Genomic DNA, 18,076 nt, shown 5'->3' on the forward strand with positions numbered 1-18,076 from the left:
GACTGGTGATGCATGTTTTTGAACTTTCGTATCCTCTGCCTGACAGGAGGGGGGAGAAGAAAGAATGATGAGTATGGGAGGGGTCTTTGATTATGTCAGAATCAGGTTTATTACCACCGGCCTATGTCATGAATTTTGTTAACTTAGCAGCAATTCAATGCAATACATGATAAGGAAGCAGAAGAAAAAAATAAATAAATTACAGAGTATGCATATTGAATAGCTTAAAAATTGTTCAAAAACTGAAATATATATTCAAGTGAGGTAGTGTTCATGGGTTCAATGTCCATTTTAGGTATCGGATGGCAGAGGGGATGGCTGAGTGTGTGCCTTCAGGCTTCTGTACCTCCTACCTGATGGTAATAATGAGAAAAGGCATGCCCAGGGTACTGGGGGTCCTTAATAATGGAAGGTGCCTTTCTGAGACGCTGATCCTCGAAGATGTGCTGGGTACATTGTAGGCTGATACCCAAGATGGAGCGGACTAAATTTGCAAACTCTGGAGCTTCTTTCAGTCCTGTTCAGTAGCCCCCCCCCCCCCCCCCCAAATACCAGACAGTGATGCAGCCTGCCGGAATGTTGGCTGTTTTCCAAGGCAGTGGGGTGTGTAGACCGTGCCAGTGGAGGGGAGGCTGTTTTTTTGTGATAGATTTGCTTGTGTTAACAACTCTGCCATTTCTTGCTGTCTTCAGCCAAGCAGTTGTCACACAACACTACGATGCTCTCTATGGTGCATAGGCTTCTATGTAGTTAGACTAGGATAAACTTTTGGTGACATTTACTGCTAGGATCTTGAAGCTATCAGCCATGTCCATCACAGTACCATTAATACAGACAAGTATATATTCTGCCCTGCTTGAATTCTATGACAAACTCTTGTTTTAAAGATATTGAGGGAAAATTTTTATAGCTTCTGCATCCATAATCTCAGCTGTTTATCACGTACAAATTGAATGTTTTTTTTCCCTGTAGTGGTTTAGACCTTAGAAGGCTGAGATGGATTGACTGGCATGTAGAGTTGAAGATGGTTGTAAATGCCTGTTTGTTCTTGCAACTCAGATCTGAGTCTCCTTATTTAAAAGAATGTTAATGAGTAGGAAACATTTTGAAGAGGGCTTGCTGGACATACCCGCAATGGGTGGGTTGCCTTGAAATGTTGAACAGACTAGGGTGTATCAGCTGAAGTTCAAAAGTGTGAGAGGGATCTTAATTGAGCTGCAAAATCTTACGCAATCTTGCCAGGGTGGGCATGGCAAGGGATTGCATCTTGAGAATCTAGAGCTAAAAGGCAGTAATTAAACCGTTAATCATTTAAAAATTAAAGATCTTTTGATTGTTATTGAGTAATGTAATCAATAATGAGTATAAATACTTTAATGAGTAGCACTTTAAAGATTAGCTTTATTTGTCACATGTACATTGAAACATATAGTGGAGTGCATCGTTCGTGTCAACAACCAACAGAAAAACAGTGTGCTGGGGGCATGCCCACATTTAGTCCACAACGTGTAATTTTGTTTTCTGAATGTTGTGAATCTTTGGAAATCCTTTCCTCAAACGGCATGTAGGAGCCTTTGTATTTTTTAAGTCTGATTCAGAAAAGCAAGGAGTTGAAGGGTTATATTAGGCATGTGAATGTGGAGCAGTAATCAGATTAACCATGATTTTATTGAATGGCAGAATGGGCTTGAACTAACTTGTAAGTTAATTTTCTCCTGTTAATTTTCATTGATTTGACACATCCTTTAACTTTGAGATTTTCAGCTCTCATTTATTTTTACTCAGAGGATGGTACCTGTATTGAATGAGTTGGCAACAGAAGAGGTTCAGACAGGTACAATAGAAACTTGGACGTTTTGGGCCAAGACCCGTCATCAGGACAGGTGTACTTAGTGGTCACTGAGTGGATATACCTGTAGAAAAAGTTTTGAAGGATATTGACCAGGTATGTGGGACTACCTTTGATGAGACCACTTGGGCCAGAGAGCCTATCTCTGTGCTGTAAGACAATGACTATATCTGACTGCAGAGTTGTAATTTGATCCATTGGTTTCAGGGCCTTTAGTTCTATTTTTAGTTCTATGATTGTCACTGTTCTTTTGGGCTATGTAGACATTGTACTTTTTTCCCTTAGCCCCATTGTTGCTTTCCACCATTAACGGGCCTTGAAGCTTGAGGCTGCATTTCCTTCCACAGACCCCTCAGTTAATGGTAAGGTTCATTGGCATTAAAAAAAAAGTTGGGAACCCCTGCCATAGAGGCAATTAAGTCAGACTAAGCGCACGGTTTTTGGATGAAAAATTAACTTGAAACCTCTTGGTCGGTCCTGATTGGCTTTATTTGAAGAGTGAGAAAGTTCTTCCAGATCCTGACTGTTCTTTCCTCAATAATCAAGGCTATGAGGACAGGTTTTCCTTATAAGTTTTTAATGAGATATTACCATGATAAATCTGATTTCTCAAATTTCCTGTATTATAACAGAAAAGCAAAAGCACTTCACTAGATGCAAAGCAAGTAATATATTCTGACCATGTAGTTCACTTAATGTAAACTTTGAAATTTAATGAAAATTAAATAACTGTATTTCAAAGAACTCTTAAATAGGCTGTTACTGCTATGGTTGCAGTCCTGTATTCTAGACATTCCAGCCAGAGCATCAGCTCCGTCAAGCACTCTTGCTTGTATTAACTCATTCTTGTGAATCTATCCTCAATAGCTTGTTGGACGGTCCCTTCTAAAGATTAGGCTAGCGAATCTGTTTCCTTCTCGAAGTCCTATATATCTTTCCTTCAGCATTGACACTAAAATCGTAGCTCTCCAGGTATGCTTTCTTCAGAACTGTTTTAAGTGCAGCAAGATTTCTGTAGGAAAGGCACAGTTTTCTATTTATCAAGCTACTTTGATTACTTTGATAAAACTGAATTTAACTATTGAGTTGATACCATTTAAAACAAGGGCTTTTGTCTTGGCAAACTGCAACCTTCTGAAGTCAATATTGAAACCTCCAGCCTCTGGTAATCACAATTGGTCATTTTTGTTGCAAATCATTTTTATAATATTGGCTGCCGTTTCCCCCCCCCCCCACCATTGATATGCCAATGACTTGTTATTGAAATACATAAAACTTTCCCCCCTCTCAGTAACAACTAATGCACACAGCAAACCTGGCCTGACCCTTTTACAGATATTCATTTTGTCTCGTTTCTCTTGCCCACTTTCTCTGCAACCTGGACTATGTTTTCTCTCTCTTCAGATAATGGTTTTCAACTGGATCATTAACTCTTTCTGTTGTGTTTTATTGGCAGCATTCTCTGTTTCTTGTCTGAGATTGTTAGATATTTGTACTGACAGTGAATCATTTGAAATGGCAATTGGTCAGAAACCTAGAAAACCTACGGCACAATACAGGCCCTTGGCTCTCAAAGTTTTGCTGAACATGTCCCTTCCTTAAAAATTACTAGGCATACCTATAGCCCTCTATTTTACTAAGCTCCATGTACTTATCCAAAAGTCTCTTAAAAGACCCTATTGTATCCGCCTGCACCACTGTTGCTGGCAGCCCATTCCATGCACTCACCACTCTCTGAGTATAAAAACTTACCCCTGACATCTCCTCTGTACCTACTCCCCAGCACCTTAAACCTGTGTCCTCTTGTGGCAACCATTTAAGCCCTGGGAAGAAGCCTCTGACTATCAATGCTTCTCATTTTATACACCTCTGTCGGGTCATCTCTCATCCTTCGTCGCTCCAAGGAGAAAAAGCCGAGTTCACTCAACCTATTCTCATAAAGCATGCTCCCCAATCTAGGCAACATCCAGGATTGTGGACTTGGGATAGAAAATCATTGTTTTAGTTCAATAACCAAATAGGCTTATGAAGCTATGTAACCATCAAGTTTTTTTTTCAGTTTTGTTAACCTGTTGAATACCTAGAAGGGAAAAACAGTTTCGAAAGCTATTGACTGTGATAAGCCCAAGTTTTTGTTTCATCACCAAACTCTGTATGAATGCTAATCACTCAACGATAAATTGGCTTCATAAAGGTATATTAAGCCCTTAATGGTTAAAATTTTTTGTTGGTGTAATGTTTAAAGACACATGGTCAAATTGAGCTTAACCCTGATAAATGTTTTCTAACTTAGAAAATGATCATTTAGAATATTTAGAATTCTAGTGAACAGACAATAAAATAGATTATGAAAATAACCTAGCACAAAATATAAAAGACAGCAAAAGTTTTTACAATTAGTTTTATAATCATTTATAAAGCAGAAAAGAGTAGCTAAAGTGAACATGGGCCCCTTGAATGATGTGAAATGGAAATGGCTAAGGGTTTGAATGTCAGTCTTTTACGTGGTAGACATGCTTAAAGTGCCAAAGATACATGTTGTGGATGAGATGGGAGGTGAGGACCTCCACAATTGCTACCACTAAACACGTGGTGCTGAGCAAACTAATGGACCTGACAGACGACAAGTTCCCTGGGCCTGATGGAATGCATTTTTAGGGGACTGAAAGAAATGGTAGAATTTATAGTAGAGGCGTTTGTGATGATTTACCAAAATGCTCTGTGTTCTAGGTAGGTCCTGATGAGTTGGAAGATGGTGAATGCCATATCACTTATTAAAAAAAATAATGTAGGCAAGATGCAGGTATCTATGGGTCAGTTAGCTCGATGTCTGTAGTTGGGGGAAAAATGTTTGAAGGGATCATTAAGAATGAAATAGCAAGACATCTGAATAGAAGTGGTTCCATCAGACAAGACACAGCTTGGGCAAACTTAGAGGAGTTCTCTGAGGATATAACAAACATAGTGGATAAAGGGTAACAGGTGTATTTTATGTGCTTGGATTTCCAGAAGTTGTTTTATAAAGTGCTGCATAAAAGAGATCGTAAGGTAAGGATGCATGGAATTGGGAGTAATATATTAACATGGATAAAGGATTGGTTAACTAATAAAGGCAGAGAGTTAGGATAAGTGGGTGTTTCTCTTGTTGGCAATTAGTTGTGAGCACAGTGCTTCAGGAGTCAGTACTAGGCTTGCAGTTGTTCAGAATATACATTCGTGATTTGGAAGCGATGACTGAGTGTAGCATATCGAAGTTTGCTGATGACACCAAATTGGATGGAAAAGCAAATTGTGCTGAGGATGTGGAGGGTCTGCAGAGAGATGGATGGGTTGAATAGGCAAGGGTTGGGCGGATGGAGTGCAATGTTTGTAAATGTGACGTCATCCACTTTGGAAGAAAATGTGGAAGATCAGATTATTACCTAAGTGGCCTAACACTGCTGCATGCTTTTGTGCAGGGTGACTCGGGAGTCACATCCCTTAATATCTATAGAGATGATCATGAGACTGGCAATTCCAGACACCACTGGTATTAAAATAGGAGGAAGAACCATCAGTGACTTGAGATGCGCAGATGATACAGCCCTGCTAGCCACAACAGAAGAATACCTACAATCACTACTCAATAATGTTGCAAAAGTCTCTGCTGAATTTGGATTGCTGATAAATGGCAAAAAGACCAAAATTATGGTGATAAGCGAAGCTGCAATTCAAGCTGACATCTACTTCAGAAATGACAAGATCGAACAAGTGTCCAGCTTTATATACCTTGTTGCAGAACTAAATGACACAAATGGATGCAGAAGGAAATCAGGTGAAGGTAAGCAATGGCATGCACAAGCACTACCAAACTCTGGAACATCTGGAAAGATGGATCTGTGAGCACTGACACCAAGATACGCCTCCTCAAGAGTCTCATATGGACAATAGCCCTATATGGCTGTGAAACATGGACCGTAAAAGCAGCTGATTTGGACACGTCTCAAGAACTGATGACACACTGGAATGCACTGTGCTTGAAGGCAGAGTAGAAGGAAGCCACTCCTGAGGCAGACAGCCTGAGGACAGCCTGGATCAACAACTTCAAGAAGTGGACCAGAAATGCAAGAGGTTTGACTGCCGACAGGTCACAGTGGAAGAAAGTGGTTGCTGAGGCTCTGGCAGTGTATGGCATATGATGATGATGACTTGGAAGTGGTGGTGTATGAATTGCAAAAGGTTGATTTGCTGTTGCAACAGATCATCAGGAAGACAAATGCAATGTGGCTGTCATTGCTAGAGGGACTGATTTTAAGACCAGGGAGGTATAGCTGCAACTATGCAAGGTACTAGTGAGGCTGCACCTAAAATACTGCATGTAGTTTTGATCTCTTTATTGGAGAAAAGTTATATTGGCTTTGACATGGTGCAGTTCTGTCAAGTTGATTCTGAAGATGGGTTAGTCTATGAGGAAAGATTGAGTCGCTTCGGACTGTACTTGATGGAATTGAGAAGAATGATGGGGGATTTTGTGGAACATACAAGATTATGAAAGTGATAGATAAGAGGCAGGAAAGTTGTTTCCACTGTATATGACACTAGAACTAGGAGAATGCCTACAGGGAGTAAATTAAGGATGGAAACTAGAAGGAAATGCTTTTCTCAGAGAATAATGAATCTGTGGAATTCTTTACTCAGGGAAGCAGTAGAGGCTGCTGTATTCAATATATTTAAGACATTTTGCATAGTAGAGGAGTTGAGGGTTTTTGGGGGAGGGGGAGAAACAGATAGGTGCAACTGAGTTCACAGCTGGTTCAGCCATGATCTTATTGAATAGCAGAGCAGACTTGACAGGCTAGACGACTCCTATTTCTTATGATCATGATCTCACTGAAGAGAAGATTTAATTGAAACAAACATTCTTGAAGGATTTTGGCAACGTAGATATTCTTGAGGGAGAATCTCAAATTATGACAGATGAAGTGACATTTTATTTGAGAGTCACGAGTCTTTGGAACTTAAAAGGATCGTGGAAGCAGTCTGAATATTTTTTAAGAATGAGATTAATAGAGATTTGCTAAGCAGTTGACTGTGAATTTGTTTGCAGTCACATTGACCTTAACTTGCTAAATTGTGGAGAAACTTGAGGTTGAGGGGCCCTATACTAATTTGTATTTTTATAGATACCCCATCCAACTCTGTTTTATTGCACTTTCAATAGCTGGAAAGAAGGGGAATGGGTTTGTAGAGTGTGATAACTATTTCCCTGTTTTTAAAAAAAAGCTTAAACCTGTATTCCTGAATGGTGATCTTGAAGTGTGAACCAAAAGGGTCATGATGAGATGGATTTTCTACTAATAGGAAAAACTTGATGAGGGGACATAGCTTTAAGTTTTGTTCTTCATCTTGTAACTAAGGTGAGTGGGAATTTCCCAATTGTAATAAATCTCTGGAAGGCTTTACCTAAGCCAGGGGTAGGCAACGTTTACCACTGAAAGAGCCAATATGGACCCATTTCCCACAGAAAAGAAAACACTGGGAGCCACAAAACCTGTTTGACATTTAAAATGAAATAACACTGCATACAATGGTTTTTTTTGCCTTTATGCTCTGTATAAACAAACTATAATGTGTTGCATTTATGAAATTGATGAACTCCTGCAGAGAAAACGAAATTACATTTCTGCATGCAACAAAACATTTTGAACTCCGAAAAAAGACGTTGGGTTGAAGGTTACTCCATAGTTAGCCTACCTTGGATCGAAGAATTAAAAGAAAGCGCGCACTGGCGGGTGTCAAGCATTGGCAGTGGTGATGTATATTAATAGCGATAAAAAACACGTAGCGGTGTAGCGCTACACGCAGCGCTAAAATAAAGACACTGCAGTCAAAGGTAACTTTATTCGAACTAAACAGCCTTATTTAAAGCCTCCCTCAACCCGTCCTGTGGGCTCGATGCTCCAAAAGACACATACTCACAAACCCCGTAGGCTATCTCCCTTAGCCGGAACGGTGGCTATTGTGAGCCGGTTCGGATGGCCAGGAAATGGTCTCCACAACGTTTTAGATTGAACGAGATCACCATAATCTTCAAATTCGAATTACATTTCAAAAACTAACAAACTACGGGAGCCGCAGCACAGAGATCAAAGAGCCGCATGCGGCTCCGGAGCCGCGGGTTGCCGACCCTTTGACCTAAGGGTATTCAAGGAGGTAGATACTGCAAAGTCTTAGACACGTTAAAATTATGTAAAGCAAAGATGCTTTCAAAAATAAACAGTAAAAAATCTAAATCAAGTCAATATTTGGTGTGACCATCCTTTGCCTTTAAAACTACATCAATTGTCTTTGGTACTCTGTCATGCAGCTGTATAAGAAAATCAGCTGGTCGGTTGTTCCAAGCATCTTAGGGGGGAACTTGCCATAGCGCTTTTGTAGTGTTTGACTGTCTGCTTGTTTCTGTCTCTCTGGTTAATCCTAGATAGCTTCAATGACATTGAGATCAGGACTCTGTGGAGGTTATGCCATTTATTGCAGAAGGTCTTGTGTTTTTTTCCCTGTGAAGATACTTCTTTATAACTTTGGCCATGTGTTTGGGGTCATAGTCCTGCTGCAGAATTAAGTTGGGATTGATCAGATCCCTCCCTGAGGTATTGCTGATGGATGAGAATCTGCTTGTACTTCTCAGCATTGAGGATTCCATTAATTTTGACCAGATCAACTCCATTTGCAGAATGCAGTCACTCATTATGTAGTGCTCTTCAGTGCATCTACTGTCAAACTGCCATCAAAATTTTGACTAGTCAGTCCATGCACTTGCAGCCATTATTCAGCACCCCAGTATTTATGTTTTGTGCATAGGTGAGTCTCTTGGCTCTGTTTCCACTTTGAAGGAATGTTTTGTTGGCAGCAACTCTTCTCTGAAGACCACTTCTGACAAGACTTCTCTGGACTGTGGTGGGATGTACTTGGTTCCAGTTAGTTCAGAGCTGATAGCAGTGCTGGACTACTTCCAATTTAGAAAGGACATCAGTTTGATTTATTTCTGTTTTGCTTTCAGTTAATTAGTTTAGTTTTTTAAACTCATTATGTCATTGATCATTAGCACCTGTTTGTTACCTTTGTTTAATCAGGCACTGGGCTATATACCTACAAAGTAATCAATTTATATTTGAAAATTGGTCTGTTACTTTTGTTACATATCCCGTAACTGATAACTTGCCAGCAAAGATAGAGAGGTCTGTTGAAGTCTGGTGTCACTATTTTCAAACGTTTTATTTATAAAGGGACACAAAAGCAGGGTTAATACATACATTCAGATAGTGCACATCGTCAACATTCAAATTAAAGCGTGGTATAGTGATAATCATCATTAAGAAGTGAGCTCTGCTGTGTCTAGGGGTTAATAGATTGTCCGTTGGAATATAAAAGTCACTCTGAAAGTCTGCAGGCCTCAGCCCTTGAAAATCGCTGGGTTTGCGTGGGCGACCGAGAGAGAGAGTTGGAGGAAGAGAAAGTATTGCCGAGTCTCGATGAATCTTCCGTGAAATCAGGGGAGCTTTGGTTTCCTCTCCCAATGTAGTTAAAGCGGTTTTCTGTGATTCCAGCCACAGATTCCAATCCCGGAATCTAACGCACGTGCTTCCTTCAGAATGGCTTTCCGCTGCTGCGGGAACACTCTCGTGTCTTCTGGTGCGTCTGAAGGCGTGTCCCCTGACTCTCCTTTATACTTCCTGCACGTCGCAGTGTCAAATCAGTTGGATGCAACCTCTCTCTCAAGCCTCCACCTGTCCGAGGCTTTTCACGTGGTCTCCAGAGACAATAGTCGCTGGCATCTTATTCTGTATCCCGGTGGACATGCAATTTTGCATTTTTCTCTCTCTCTCTCTCTCTCTCTCTCTCTCTCTCTCTCTCTCTCTCTCTCTCTCTCTCTCTCTCTCTCTCTCTCTCTCTCTCTCTCTCTCTCTCTCTCTCTCTCTCTCTCTCTCTCACTCTCTCTCTCACTCTCTCTCTCACTCTCTCTCTCACTCTCTCTCACTCTCTCTCTCTCTCTCTCTCTCTCTCTCTCTCTCTCTCTCTCTCACTCACTCTCACTCTCACTCTCACTCTCACTCTCTCTCACTCTCACTCTCACTCTCACTCTCATCACTCTCACTCTCACTCTCCTCTCTCACTCTCACTCTCACTCTCTCTCACACTCACTTCCTGGTCTACTGACCCCCCCCCCCCCCCCATCAACGGTGCTCTTGTGATTCTCACAAAGGAGGGGCTGGGATCATAACACTTATATTACTTCAATGAAAAACAAAAAATCTAACTTGAAAATGTTGAAAATCTAAAATATACTCTTCTGACACACTAATGCAGAAGACAAAAATCTAAAGTTCAAAGTACATTATCAAATTATGTATATATATACAACCTTGAGAGTCTCCTAAGAGCCATAAACAATGAATCTATAGAACCCACTAAAAGAAGACAATGCAGGAAAAACTGCAAACAATAAAAGTAAATAAATAACATTCAGAACTGAAGTTCACGAAGTGAGTCTACAACTGCAGTCAATTCAGAAGCTTGTTAATTATAGGACCACAGACTCAGTACAGCCATAGACTCAGTTCAGCGCAGAGATGAGTAAACTTGAAGAACAAGTAAACACTATCCCTTGGCCCCGACATCCGACCTGTTCAGTCTGCCCGACACTTAAATCGGCCAAACAATGCGCTGTTCCTCATTTTCTATAAATCAAAATTATATTAAAAAAGCTAGATGTCTAGACTTTTTTTGCACAGTTCTGTAACTTTTGAAATTGTAGAGCAATATGGAACTGCACAAGATTTGTTGAGATGTAGATATGAGGTGGGAAGGCCTGAGCAGCAAGATGACCTACTTCATTTGTGGTGTCAATGTTTGACATTCGTTAAATACTAGCACTAGAGTTTATACTGATTTTACTCCATTTCCAGCTGATGTTGGAAGATGCTGCTTATGCATCAGCTGCTTAACTCAAACTAAGTGATCTGAACTTGCTTGTTCTAGTTTCATGATAATAGTTGATAGATTGCTTAGTGTTGGGTCCTATGATTTTGAGAGTATTTAGTAGTAATACTTACAAAGAAATTCAGTTATCCAAAATTAAATGAATGAAATGAAAAGGAAAATTGGTGCAAACAAAAGAAAATCTGCATTGCTGGAATTCGAGCAGCACACAGAATTTGCTGGAGGAATTCAGCAGGCTAGCAGGAGGGGGGGAGCATAGTCGACATTTGGGTGAAACCCTTCAAGATTGAGAAAATAAGCTAGAAGTAGTTTAAAGATGGGGGAGGAGAGAGAAACACTATTGATAGGTGAACGTTGAGGTAGGGATGAAGCAGAGCTAGGAAGTTGAGTAGTGAAAGAGACAGAAGGCCATGAGATAAGTGAGAGGAAAAGGGGATTGTTGCATCTGTTAAACAGCTTACTCAATCCAGGGATACCATTTAAAGGTGGTATCTAGGTGTATCTAGTTTTGAATGAACATTTTCTAGAATGCTGTAACTATTCATATCCAACAGTTTACTTACGTATTATTTATGTTCCCGAATCATCCTGTTAACCTCCTCTGACCCTCTCCATTGCCAGCACATCTTTCTCAGATGATGAGCCCAATATGTTCACAATACACAGATGAGCCTCACCTGCCTTATAAGGCATCAGGACCTCTTCAAATGAAGCCAGCATTCCTCACCACTGACTCAACCTGCAAGTTACCTCAGATGTTCTGCACAAGGACTCCCAAGTCCCTTTGAGTCTCAGATTTTGGATGTTCTCCCAAAACCCGTGTGTCAAGTGGTTAAGGCGTTGACTAGCAATCTGAAGTGTGAGTTCGAGCCCCAGCCGAGCAGCGTGTTGTCTCCTTGAGCAAGGCACTTAACCACTCACTGCTCCAGTCCACCCAGCTGAAAATGGTACCGCAAAATGCTGGGTTAACTGGCCTGATGAGCCTATAAGACTCGGACAGACTTTAACTTTCCCAGAAGTCTGCACCTTTATTTCTACTACTAAATTGCAGACCATGCATTTCTACATGTATTCATTTGCCACTCTCTGACAATTGCCTCCCTGTTTCCTCAGCACTACATCCGCTCCACCAATCTTCATATCCTCTGCAAACTGACAACGAAGCCTTCTATTCCGTACACCTAAATCATTAATATATAGCATAAAAAGAATGTCCCAACACTGACCCCTATGGAACTCCACTGGTCAATAGCAGCTAACCAGAAAAGAATTATTTATTCTTGTCACTACCTCCTACCAGTCAGCCAATTCTGTAACCATGCCAGTAACTTTGCTGTAATGCTATGTAAACAGCTTCATGTGTGGTACCTTGTCAAAGGCCTTCTGAAAATCCAAATATACAACATCCACTGCATCCTCGTTATCCATCCTACGTGATCTCTCAAAGAATACCAGCCCCTTTGTCAGACAAGATTTTCCCTGAAGGAAACCATGCTGATTTTGTCCTATCTTGTCCTGTATAACCAAATACTCTGTAACCTCATCCATAACAATTGACTCCAGCATCTTCCCAACCACTGGGGTCGGGCTAACTGGTCAATAATTTCCTTTCTCCTGAATTCTTCCTTTCTTGAGTGCAGTGAGATTTGCCATTTTCCAATCCTCTGGCACTATGAGAGAGTCCACTGATTTTTTTATTTTGAAAGAATGTGACTAATGCCTTCACAATCTCTCCCGCTACTTCTTTCAGAACTCCAGGGTGCAATTTACAGCAGACTGAAAAGCTTGAGCATGTAGATATTAAGGAACAGGATGTGCTGGAGCTTTTGGAAAGCATCAAGTTAGATAAGTCACCGGGACTGGATGAGATGTACTCCAGACTACTGTGGGAGGCGAGGGAGGATATTGCTGAGCCTCTGGCAGTGATCTTTGCATCATCAATGGGGGCGGGAGAGGTTCTGGAGGATTGGAGGGTTGCGGGTGTGGTTCCCTTGTTCAGGAAAGTGCGTAGAGATAGGCCAGGAAATTATGGACCAGTGGATCTTTCTTCAGTGGTTGGTAAGTTGATGGAGAAGATACTGAGAGGCAGGATTTATGAACATTTGAAGAGGCATAATATGATTAGGAATAGACAGCATGGCTTTGTCAAAGGCAGGTTGTGCCTTATGAGCCTGATTGAATTTTTTGAGGATGTGACTAAACACGTTGAAGGTACAGCAGTCAATGTAGTGTATATGGATTTTAGCAAGGTGTTTGATAAGGTACCCCATGCAAGGCTTGTTAAGAAAGTAAGGAGGCATGGGATCCAAGGGGATATTGCTTTGTCGATCCAGAATTGGCTTGCCCACCAAAGGCAAAGAGTGGTTGTCGATGGGTCATATTCTACATGGAGGTCTGTGACCAGTGGTGTGCCTCAGGGATCTGTTCTGGGACCCCTACTCTTCGTGATTTTTATAAATGACCTGGATGAGGAAGTGGAGGCATGGTTAGTAAATTTGCTGATAACACAAAGGTTGGGGGTGTTGTGGATAGTGTGGAGGGCTGTCAGAGGTTACAGCGGGACATTGATAGGATGCAAACTGGGCTGAGAAGTGGCAGATGGAGTTCAACCCAGATAAATGTGAGGTGGTTCATTTTGGTAGGTCAAGTATGATGACAGAATATAGTATTAGTTAGACTCTTGGCAGTGTGGAGGATCTTGGGGTCTGAGTACATAGGATACTCAAAACTGCTGCACAGGTTGACTCTCATTAAGAAGGCATACAGTGCATTGACCTTAAACTCAATCCCATGATTGAACAGCCAAGAGGTAATGTTGCAGCTGTATAGGACCCTGGTCAGACCCCACTTGTTGTACTGTGCTCAGTTCTGGTTGCCTCACTATAGGAAGGATGTGGAAACCATAGAAAGGCTGCAGAGGAGATTTACAAGGATGTTGCCTGGATTGGGGAGCATGCCTTATGAGAATAAGTTGAGTGAACCTGGCCTTTTCTCCTTGGGAGTGACAGAGGATGCGAGGTGACCTGATAGAGGTGTATAAGATGATGAGAGGCATTGTGTCAATAGGAAGAGACTTTTTCCCAGGGCTGAAATCTCCAGCACAAGAGGGCACAGTTTTTAAGTTATTTCGAAGTAGATACAGAGGAGATGCCAGGGGTAAATCTTTTATGCAGAGATTGTTGAGTGCGTGGAATGGGCTGCCGGCAACAGTAGTGGAGGCAGATACGATAGTCTTTTAAGAGACTCCTGGATAGGTACATGGAGCTTGGAAAAATAGAGCTATGGGTAACCCTAGTTAATTTTTAAGATAAGGACTTGTTGGGCAAAGCTTTGCAAGCCAAAGGGCCTGAAAGGTGCTGTAGGTTTTCTCTGCTTCTATGTATTTACAGAACAGAGTTCATACTAGTTCATACAGCTTGCAGCAGTAGTTGAATTAAGATCTGGGCATAACTGCATGATTCATGCAGAGCTTAGCTAAATTTAGTAGGACCTTGACTCACTGCAGTAGGAGGCTGGTAACTTCGCTTCAATACCCATGGAACGGTTACTGTCAGTTATTTGGAGAACTGTTTTGGTTCATCTCTTCTAAAGCTTTAACCTTTTGGTGCACGATGATAAAAAGTAAACAATTTCTGTTCCTTGAATATGGGTGTTTATGGGTTCACATGATGGAATTGTTTCCTTAGAATTTTAGGTGTAGGTTATATTTTCTGTACTTCCATATCTAAATTCTTGACTTATTTTTGTAAGGTTTTTTCTCTTACTGCTAAGTTGGTCATTTCTATTTATCTTTCAAAAGATTTATCTTGTGTAAATATTAAGGCTAGCTATTTATTCAAAAATATCACTACAAGTAATTGCAACAAATTATTTCTGTATAGGGGAGAAACAATATTGAAAGTTGTGTTTTCTTTTTTTAGAGTTCCTAGTCTTCCATCATGAATCCGGTTTATAGCCCCGTTCAACCTGGGACTCCTTATGGAAATCCTAAGAACATGGCTTACACAGGTATGTCTAACTATACTTTGCATGTTTGTGCATGACTTGGAGACAGTGATATTCTACTATGAAAGGAAATGCTTAAGTCCAATAGCTGCAGGTAGGAGAAGGACTGCCAAGTGATCAGATTTCCCAAAATGTGGTCTAGGGACAGAATGGTAGGCATTCCTAATTGTAGTGTAGTCTTGGTCGACTGTGTTAGGACACCTGCAGGTTATGACAATTGGGCAGAGATTTCTTCTAACAAGCCTGATTGAAGTTCCTGACTATGATGTGAAATGCATTGGGGTGGGCAGTTTCTTGTTTGGTGATGGCAGCGTTCAGTATCTTGAGTGCCTGGTTAACGTCGGCTTTTAGCAGTGTGTAAACTGGTGTTAGTATTCTCCATGAAAGCAAATAAAAGTTAATGGGGTGAATGTGGATTTTATAACAGCTAGGTTAATTCACTGCAGTGATCCTCTTCTGGCTGTGTTTGAGTGCATTCAATCAAGTGAGCTAACGTGTGGCAATAGGTTATCTAAAACAGTTTCTCATTTGGATATACAAAGACATTATGTTATGCTCTTCTGATAAATGATTATCTAGAAGATTTGCATCTGAGTAATCTAGGCATATCTACAAGTATTTGGATTACTCAAATGAGAAGTGACTTGAATTTGAAGCTGAATGAATCTTCAACTTGGAATAACTGAAAATAGTAATTGCAAATATTAGTTCAAAAGCTGTTTCCATTGACAACAGAGAAAAATGTGCTACCTAGGAACAGTTTCGAAGTCAGTGAGTAGAGGTTGATGTAACAACTGACAGGTTGTCTTGTTGCATCAGTGATTGCTCAATACTCGTCCGATGTTTCATTGTGTTAAAAATCATGGCATGAGTACTCAAGCATAAGGGAGCAAAACTCTTTAAGAGTGTGCTTCTGAGCTTATTTGGACCGTAAGACATAGCAGAATTAGGCCACTTGGCCCATCAAATCTGTTCCGCCATTCAATCATGGCGGGTCCTTTTTCTCTACCTCCTCCTCGACCCCAGTTTCCGGCCTTCTCCCAGTAACCTTTGATGCTGTGTCCAATCTAGAACCCATCAATCTTTGCCTTAAGTATACTTAACGACCTCACCTCCACTGCTGTATGTGGCAACAAATTCACCACCCTTTGGCTAAAGAAATTTCTCCGCATTTTTGTTTTGAAAAGGAGCCCCTCTATCCTGAGGCTGTGCCCTCTTGTCCTAGACTCTCCCATCATGGGAAACGTCCTTTCCACATCTACTTGGTCTAGACCTTTCAACATTCGAAAGGTTTCAGGGAGATCTCCCCCCCACCCCCCCCCCCCCACATCTTTCTGAATTCCAGTGAGTACACACCCACAGCCATCAAATATTCCTCGTATGATAACCCTTTCATTCCTGGAATTATCCTTGTGACCCTCCTGTGGACCCTGCCCAACGCCAGCGCATCTTTTCTAAGATGAGGGGCCCAAAACTGTTCACAGACAATACTCAAGGTGAGGCCTCACTAGTGCCTCAGCATTATATCCTTGCACTTGTATTCTAGATCTCTTGAAATGAAATTGCCTTCCTCACCATCGACTCAATCTGTAAGTTACCCTTTAGGGTGTTCTGCACAAGGACTCCCATGTCCCTTTACGTCTCAGATTTTTGGATTTTCTCCCCATTTAGAAAATAGTCCACACATTTATTTCTACTACCAAAGTGCATGATCGTGCATTTTCCAGCGTTGTTTTTCATTTGCCATTATCTTGCCCATTTTCCTTTGGATGATTTTTGGGTTTAGGTCATTTATGTTTAACAAATGGCTTTAGCTACCAGTTTTCTGCTCCTTGATAATGTATTGTGTATTCAGTTTGAAACAATGCATTCCTAAAACCTGCGGATCCCAATCCAGATATTGCTGCCGACTGTGGGATGGATGCGAATCAGAAGGTGTGAAGTTCGTATGTAGTTTCAAAAGAAAGCATTGTCTATATTTTGTAAATAGAGAATTGTCCTTTTGTGTTTAGCAAGTAAATATTGAGCCCTATGTCGGGCCAACAGACCTATCTCCATATGATGCTTGCAGTACCTTTTTTTGTTGAAAAAAGAAGGCAGTTTGTATCTCCCAGTAATTTTCTCCGGTGATTTCATTCACGCATGCAACACTCCTAATCTGTCCAAGTCCCTCTGCATCCTACCTGTTTCCTCAATGCCACCTGCCCCTCCAACAATCTTCGTATCATCTGCAAACTTGGCAACAAAGCCATCTATTCCATCATCTAAATCATTTACATACAGCTGAATGCTCTGGTTCCGTCAGCTGCATAAGTCTAGGAAAGACAATCTCCGGCCCCGCCAGACGTGTGATCAACCCCTTGTTTGTGTGGATGCTGTGTGATTCATTACCCTGTTACAAATATGTATTGTGAAATAACAAACAGTACACTGCATACAATTAAACAATTTAGCCTTATAATTAATTGGACTAAAGGGTTAGTAAAGAAAAGAGCCCATTTTAATGAAACGGCCTAATGTGCACAAGTTGGAGCTCATGGTTTCCCCGTTGCTGATCCTCCTTCGATCTCCTCAGACTTTGTCGAATAATGACCTCTTCCTCCCACTGAAAAGAATACCCAGCTCACACCAGTGTCAGGCACACAGCAAGAAAAGGCACTCCCTTCATTGGATGGCTCACATTTCAAAGCACCCGTTACCTCTAACCATAACACAAACACTGTTCCTACAGAAAGACCATTACTTTAGCAGTGAAATCTTTCCCAGGGTGTGGTCCTAACACCACTGTCACTGGCAGCCAACCAGAAAAGGATAATTTTATTCCCACTCGATGCCTCCTACCAGTCAGCCAGTGCTGTAACCATGTTAGTAATTTTCCTGTAATACCATGGGCTGTTAACTTGGTAAGCAGCCTCACGTGTGGCACCTTGTCAAGGACCTTCTGAAAGTCCAAATATGCAACATCCACTGTATCCCCTTTATCTATCCGACTTGTAATCTCCTCAGAGAATTCCAACAGGTTCATCAGGCAGGATTTTTCCTGAAGGAAACAATACTGACTTTGTACTATCTTGTCCTATGTCACCAAGTACTCCATCACTTCATCCTTAATAACAGACTATTAACATCTTCCCAACCACTGAGGTCTTGCTAACTGATCTACAATTTCCTTTCTGCTGCCTTCCTCCTTTCTTAAAGAGTGAAGTGACATTTGCAATTTTCCAGTCCTCTGGCAACATGCTA

The 18,076-nt window shown here is 41.2% G+C and overlaps 1 protein-coding gene across 2 annotated transcripts in view; it reads left to right on the forward strand.

The window, feature by feature from the left end:
• The window catches only part of fam168a (family with sequence similarity 168 member A), a 151,667-nt gene that overhangs the window by 39,929 nt on the left and 93,662 nt on the right, over positions 1 to 18,076 (forward strand). For both annotated transcript variants that reach the window (XM_059963950.1, XM_059963951.1), the window contains exon 2: positions 14,749 to 14,836. In XM_059963950.1, the coding sequence (XP_059819933.1) occupies positions 14,767 to 14,836 (70 nt within the window). In that variant the 5' untranslated portion in view covers positions 14,749 to 14,766. The remainder of the gene's footprint in view (positions 1 to 14,748; positions 14,837 to 18,076) is intronic.

This window comes from Hypanus sabinus, chromosome 3, assembly GCF_030144855.1.
Source record: "Hypanus sabinus isolate sHypSab1 chromosome 3, sHypSab1.hap1, whole genome shotgun sequence".
NCBI classification, from domain to species: Eukaryota; Metazoa; Chordata; class Chondrichthyes; order Myliobatiformes; family Dasyatidae; genus Hypanus; species Hypanus sabinus.